Consider the following 7,142-nt stretch of genomic DNA (forward strand, 5'->3'; position numbering starts at 1 on the left):
CCATAGCACATACCCTCCCCAATGTCTATCACCCAGCCACCCTATCCCTCCCACCGCCCCCCACTCCAGCAACCCTCAGTTTGTTTCCTGAGATTAAGAATTCCTCATATCAGTGAGGTCTTATGATACATGTCTTTCTCTGATTGACTTATTTCGCTCAGCATAACACCCTCCAGTTCCATCCACGTCGTTGCAAATGGCAAGATCTCATTCCTTTTGATGGCTGCATAATATTCCATTGTATATATATACCACATCTTCTTTATCCATTCATCTGTCGATGGACACCTTGGCTCTTTCCACAGTTTGGCTGTTGTGGACATTGCTGCGATAAACATCGGGGTGCATGTACCCCTTCAGATCCCTACATTTGTATCTTTGGGGTAAATACCCAGTGCAGCTAGATTCATTCTGACAGATCATTCTCATGATTCTCATTCTCATCAGAGGTCTAATGGATTATCTAGGTCCTTTGCTTCTCTCTCTCTCTCTCTTTGTCGATTCCAAACCTGAGATCCTGATCCTATTCAAGGCCCCTCTGGAGACAAAGCAGGGACCCCCAAATTCATCCATGGACTTTTTGGGGACAGGTGCCCAAGAGGAAGAAATAAAGCGTCTTGGTTGATAGTCATCTGGGGATGCCCACTGACCACCTCTACATCATCCTCCACTCTCTTTTCTTCCCAGCAGATTACTGAGGATAGACCCTCCACTGGTACCCATGCTCTGTTGTCTTGTTTAATTAGAGCCAATTCAGGAAACAGATGGAGCACTTTATATACCCTCTCCTCTGGGAAGGACCTCCCTATTAGATAAAAATCTGAGGAAAGGAAAACAGACCTGAGCCAAATCTTGCATCAGGAGCCATCAGACCTTATCCTATGTTAGACTACTTTAGAGGTCCTTTCATTTCTTCCTCTTCTCCCCAAGAGACCAGCCCTGGTCCCAGTTTAGGGAGTTCTCCCACCTTGTTCCCCATGCCTCTTCCAGTTTTCATCCCTCTTCCAGTTTTCATCCCTCTCAGACTCCATTCTCACCCAGTCCCTCTCTCTACTGTTTTGCAGATGCAAAGAGTCTGGCAGAAATGTTGATAAGGTAGGTGCCACATCGCTGTTTCCTCCCCTGCAGAGGACAGGCTTCTAAGACCCCACTGTCCTGCAAAACCCTCCCCCCCCCAGCCCCTTCTGGCTGCTGAGTCAACCACCTCTGGCCCTTCTCCCCACAGTAAGAACAACCGAAGTTTTGACACCCCTGTGAAGGGGCCACCTCAGGGCCCGAGGCTACACATTGACATCCCCAGAGTCCAGCTGCTCATCGAGGACAAGGAGGGCATCAAGCAGCTGGGTGAGTGACAGGGGCCACAAGCTCTCTGTCCCCGTCTTCCCCAGGCCACAGCCCACCAAGGGCAGCCACCAGCCCTCACAGCAGTGCCCAGGGTTCTAGCGGCGGCCCCATCCCCACTTGGCAACCTTGGAACTCACTGAAGCTTCTCTCGAGGGCTGAGTTTCTGCCTCTGTCTCACGGAAAGAATTATTCCGTCCTTCCTGCATCTCAACATTGGATAAAGACAAAAAGAAATTTGGGAAGCCTAAAGAGAAGGACTCGTACTCATTGTCCTCCTTCCCCCAGGAGATGACAAAGCCACCATCCCCGTGACGGACGCTGAGTTCAGCCAAGCTGTCAACCCACAGAGTTTCTGCACTGGTGTCTCCTTGCACCACCCAGCCCTCATCCAGAGCACGGGACCCCTCATCGACATGTCTGACATCCGGCCAGGCACCAGTATGCCTTGTCCCCAGGGAGACAGACCTCCTCCCAAACAGGGTGACCTGGGCACAGCGTGGGGCACAGGTGGAAAAAGATTGGGCGGGGGGGGGGAGGCTCAGAGCAGCATGGAAGAACAGAAAGAGCACTGGAGTTAGTCTCCAGACCTTGCCTGAAGACTTCCTAGCTGTGACCTTGGGTATATTGCCAACTTTATCGCTCTGGGCGTCCGTGTCCTTACCTACACATTTTGAGAGAGGGTTGGGAGTTCTTGCTCTCCAAGGGCCTTCTGCCTCTAGCACTGTGACTCTGGACATAAGGATAGAACGCATCAAGGGCTGTAGGGAGTGAATGCACAGGAGGCAGCAGGAGAGGGGCTGACATTCCTCCCCAAGCTGAAGGGAAAGATGGGGTGGGGGAGAGGACCAGGAGGCCCCCCACTGCCCCCACGCCTCACCACCGTTGCTCTTCCCCTGCGGGGCCAGCTGTGCGGTCAGGAAAGGCAGGATGCTCAGCATCCCCCGGGTGCTTCTGCGGCTGCCTCTGCCCCCTCCCTTGCTCCCCACTGCCTTTCGGGTACGTGCCAGGAGCCCGAGGCTGAGTGCCCTCCGTGGGGGTGCCAGCTCTGGCTTTCTCCGTGCAGACCCAGTGTCCAGGAAGAGTGTGAAGGCAGCCCACAGCACCCGGAACCGGTACTCGAGCCAGTGGACTCTGACCAAGTGCCAGGCCTCCACCCCTGCCCGCACCCTCGCCTCTGACTGGCGCACTGTGGGGTCCCAGCACGGGGTCACTGTCACGGAGAGTGACAGCTACAGTGCCAGCCTGTCCCAGGACACAGGTGAGCCCGGGGCCGGGCCTGCATCCTGCTCTCTCTCCTGCAGCTCCCCCTCTGCTGTCCCAACCTCCACCCACCAGCTCATGGGGTCCAAGGCACCAGTCAGTGTTGCTTCCAGCTGGCCACTGGCTTACCGTGTGGCCGGCACAAACATACCTGACCTCGCTGAGCTCTGCTTAGTCAAGGATTTCCTTCTGCTCTCCCGAGAGATGTCAGAATACATGTGATGTTCGTTGGAGAAAGAGCCCAGGGTTCCAGGGGGTGGGTCTTGTTTTCAAGAGTGGAAGATGTTCTGCGCTTTGTTTGCCAAAAACCCTGCTTCTGCCCCCAAAGCCGCCTTCCCAGGGTGGGAGTAGGGTCTTCCGAGAGGACTGCCAGGCTCAAGGGCAGGGGAATGGCTCAGTCTGGTCTCATTTGTAAACGAGACCCCCTTCTCCCCACAACCCCCTCATTTCTTCTTCACTCCGCGCCTTCTGTCTCTCCAGACAAAGGACGGAACAGCATGGTGTCCACTGAGAGCGCCTCGTCCACCTATGAGGAGCTGGCCCGGGCCTATGAGCATGCCAAGCTGGAGGAGCAGCTGCAGCATGCCAAGTTCGAGATCACCGAATGCTTCATCTCGGACAGCTCCTCCGACCAGATGACCACAGGCACCAACGAGAACGCCGACAGCATGACGTCCATGAGCACACCCTCGGAGCCCGGCATCTGTCGCTTCACCGCCTCCCCGCCCAAGCCCCAGGATGCCGACCGAGGCAAGAACGTGGCAGTGCCCATCCCGCACCGGGCCAACAAGAGTGAGTGCCCGGCCCGCCTCCCCCCTGCCTCCCCCTGCCTCCCCTGGCATCCCCAGCCTGGCAGGGCTCCTTGACAGTGTGGGCAATGCAGAGCAAGTACCCGGGAGAGTCTGGATCAGGATCCATATTCCTGGCTCAGCCTCTTAATACCTCCGTGGCCTTGGGAAGTCAGTTAGCCTCTCTGATCATTTTCTCCAGTGGTAAAATGCAAATGACCGCATGTACTCCGCACTGTCGTAGCTGGCACCAGAAATGCTACAGGGGCCTGGCGCGCAGCAGGCCCTCGGTACGTAGCAATCATTCCCTTCACTCTGAGGCTGCGCCAGTATGGAGAGACAGCCTTTCGGGGCTCTGCCGCCCAATGGCCACTGGTCTCAATGCCATTCAACATTGATCCACGGGGGCCAAACCTCACCGTGGGCAGTGACCTCGCCTGACTGGGGGCTGTCTGACGCCAGGGGCCTGGCCAGAGCATATGCCCTTCAGGGTTGGTGGGACAGCTGTAGGAACACTGAGGGCGTGGGGATGGGGGTCCATCAGCAGACACTGGGACCACACCGTACCATGTCAGACCATGCGGGGTCTGGTCTCGCGTAGTGGCCATGCTAATCAGGGGGCGCTCGGGGTCATCTAGAGAAGAGCCGAGGGTAACTAAGTACAAGGACTTTGGAGATCAGCCGCCCTGAATGACGCCCCCGCCCCTTCTGCCTGGGTGGACTGGGGCAAATTACTTAATCTTTCTGAAGCTCAGTTTTCTCACTTGCCAACTGTGGGCCGGTATTAAGCTATCCAGGGGTCTGTGGGGACTGAATGAGATCATGTAGAGAAAGTTCCTGGCACGGTCAACAGCTTAGAGGCACATTTATAGGTGGGGATGCTTACAGAGCAGAGGGATCAGGACATGGATGTCCCGGGAGCCTGTCATATGGAGGCGGTTTAAGAAATCAGGAACGCTCCGCCTGGAAAGCAGGAGAGGGATGGGGAAAGGTAGCTGACTCCAGACATCTGGCAGGCTGCTGTGGGGGTGGCGGGGGCCCATGCTGTGCGGGTCCTCAGAAGGCAGAATGGGGCTCCATGTGGGGAGTGACGAGCATCCCCTCCTCGGGGTAAGGAAAACTGTTCTGACAGCCCTCGCTCCCAGGAAGTCGGGCTGCGAAGTGGAGCTGTCCACCGGCTGAAGCTGAGCAGCCGGTAGGGGCCATTCAGCGAGAAGCCACCGGTTTAGTGAGCAGCTACTGTCCGTGCCAACCACCGTGTTGACACGCTTCCCTCACTTTATCTCACTCACCGCTCCCAGTAATCCCGTCGGGAAGTGTGATGGGCTGCCTCTCCCAGATAAGGAAACAGGCTCGGAGAGGTCAAATAACTGATCCCTTCTGGATGCTTCGTTGCCGAGCCTGTGGAGGGGCTCCTAGGTCAGATCAGGGACAAGACTGGGGAGGCGGGGGTGGGTGAGCAAGCGGGTGCCCAGAGGCCTCTGCCGCCAGCATTTTCTGCTTCTGGTTCCAGGTGACTACTGTAACCTGCCCCTGTACGCCAAGTCGGAGGCCTTCTTCCGAAAGGCAGATGGCCGTGAGCCCTGTCCGGTGGTCCCACCCCGAGAGGCTTCCGTCCGGAACCTGGCTCGAACCTACCACACCCAGGCTCGCCACCTGACCTTGGACCCTGCCAGCAAGCCCCTGGGCCTCCCGCACCCAGGGGGCCCTGCTGCTGCAGCCACAGCCACTTTACCTCAGAGGACTCTGGCCATGCCTGCACCCCCAGCCGGCACGGCCCCGCCAGCTCCCGGCCCCACCCCTGCCGAGCCCCCAGCCGCCCCCAGCGCTGCCCCTCCGGCCCCCAGCACCGAGCCTCCGCGGGCCGGGGGCCCACACACCAAAATGGGGGGCTCCAGGGACTCACTTCTCGAGATGAGCACGTCGGGGGTAGGGAGGTCTCAGAAGCAGGGCGCAGGGGCCTACTCCAAATCCTATACCCTGGTGTAGGGGCACAGCGAGAAAAGCAGCCCTACGCTCGGACCTGTCTGCACCTCCAGCCCTCACACACCAACTTGGCTGTTTTCCTGCATTATTTATATTAACTGACAGAAACCAACCAACAACGAAAAGAAAAGCCCCCGAGTTGTGAACGCTTGTACATAGAACTCTTTTGTACAAATGAAACTATTTTCTTCTCCATGAAGCCAGGGCACAAAGAATTTGACAGTACAAATCAACCCCCACCCCCCGACCGCACAAAATACGCGTGGAGAGCTATATATACATATATAGGGAGATAGGAGCGCATCGACAAGCTATATATCTATATATTTCTCTCACCTTATTTTGAGACAGAGGCACAAAGACTCAGCAATTTTTCCCTCCGACTCACTCACCCTCCCTTCAATCTAGGTGGTTTTGACAAAGACCAAAATCCCAACTCAGAGACACTGCATGCGATTTTACTGTTCCAAGAAAACCAGGAGTTGCTTCAATTTGCAGATGCTTATGTGTTAATACCTTTTTCTATGAAAAAAAACCCAGCGCCGTGTGCAATAAAGGTTATGTTTCTACGTGGTAGCTTTTTTCCCATCTGGCGAGGGCCAGTGGGGAGGGAGGGAGGAAGGAAAGGCCCCTATACCGGCCCGTCCATCTCTCGTGGAGAGACTTTGAGAAGTTCAGGCTTTAGCTCAGCAGGTTAAACTTTTTTAAAGGTTTTCAATTAGCCAACGTGCATCCTTGAGCACCTGTTCTCAGATCTGTGCCGGGGCCTAAAGGGGGCCAGCTGTGTGAATCTGAGCAAGCTCCTGAACCCCTCTGAGCCAGTTTCGTTATCTATAAAATTGAAGCAACCTTGTGGAGAGCTCTGGGGAGCGTGGTCCGGGGGCGAGGGAGGGCAGGTGTCTGCCGGCTTCTCTCCTCCAGGAGAACGCAGTGTACCAGGGAAGCAAATGTAGGCAAACCACACGTGCGCCCTTAAGTTATGGGAGGGGGAGGAAGAGATTCTATATACCCTGGGGGTCGGGCCAGATCCTGAAGTTTTTTTTTTGTTTTTTGTTGTTGTTGTTTTTTTATTTATTTGAGACAGAGAGAATGAGAGACAGAGAGCATGAGAGGGAGGAGGGAAATGCCGAGCAAAGAGCCCGATGCGGGACTCGATCCCGGGACTCCAGGATCATGACCTGAGCCGAAGGCAGTCGCTTAACCAACTGAGCCACCCAGGCACCCCAGATCCTGAAGTTCTAGGCTGTTAGCGTGAGACGAGGCCAAAGAGCAGGAGTGAGGTCGTCAGAGGTTGGAGACGTGAAAGGGGCTCATGGAGGAGGGAAATGGAGCTCCACCAAAGAGTATCGGGCCAGCAGGCCCACCAGGTACCTTGCCCGCTCTTGGAAGAGATGGCAATCCGGCTGCCAGGTGCAAGGAAACGTGCACACAGGCAGGTGTGCGGAGGGGCCGTATCTGATGAAAGGCACGAGAGGGTGTGTGGGCCGGGCCTCCAAGGACATGAAGGTTAGAGTAGGCAGAGGCAAGGGAAAGACCCCAGGTCACGGTCTCCCTCCTCCCTCCACCATGGCCAGAACCCCCGGCTGAAAAGAACTTGCGCCTAAGAAGTACAAAGGGGGTTCAGTGCCCCAAGTCAAGGCTGGGTTGTGGATCGGGCATCTGGAAGGAAGGTGAGTCTGGGACCTGCTGTCCTTCTGGAGCTGAGAGGAGGTACTGGGAAGGGGGCCGGAGGGCTGGAGAGGGAGGGAGGGGTTTGTGCAGGAT

At 56.2% G+C, this 7,142-nt stretch overlaps 1 protein-coding gene across 1 annotated transcript in view; it reads left to right on the forward strand.

Moving 5' to 3' along the window:
• DSCAML1 (DS cell adhesion molecule like 1) overlaps positions 1-5,947 on the forward strand; it is a 339,900-nt gene extending 333,953 nt beyond the window's left edge. Inside the window, exons 28-33 of the mRNA XM_081799396.1 lie at positions 1,065-1,095; positions 1,226-1,344; positions 1,630-1,782; positions 2,408-2,602; positions 3,085-3,396; positions 4,906-5,947. Coding sequence (XP_081655522.1) covers positions 1,065-1,095; positions 1,226-1,344; positions 1,630-1,782; positions 2,408-2,602; positions 3,085-3,396; positions 4,906-5,381 — 1,286 coding nt within the window. The 3' untranslated portion in view covers positions 5,382-5,947. The remainder of the gene's footprint in view (positions 1-1,064; positions 1,096-1,225; positions 1,345-1,629; positions 1,783-2,407; positions 2,603-3,084; positions 3,397-4,905) is intronic.
• The last annotated feature ends 1,195 nt before the right edge of the window (positions 5,948-7,142 follow it).

This window comes from Leptonychotes weddellii, chromosome 11 (assembly GCF_054177405.1).
Source record: "Leptonychotes weddellii isolate Sample4059 chromosome 11, ASM5417740v2, whole genome shotgun sequence".
NCBI lineage: Eukaryota > Metazoa > Chordata > Mammalia > Carnivora > Phocidae > Leptonychotes > Leptonychotes weddellii.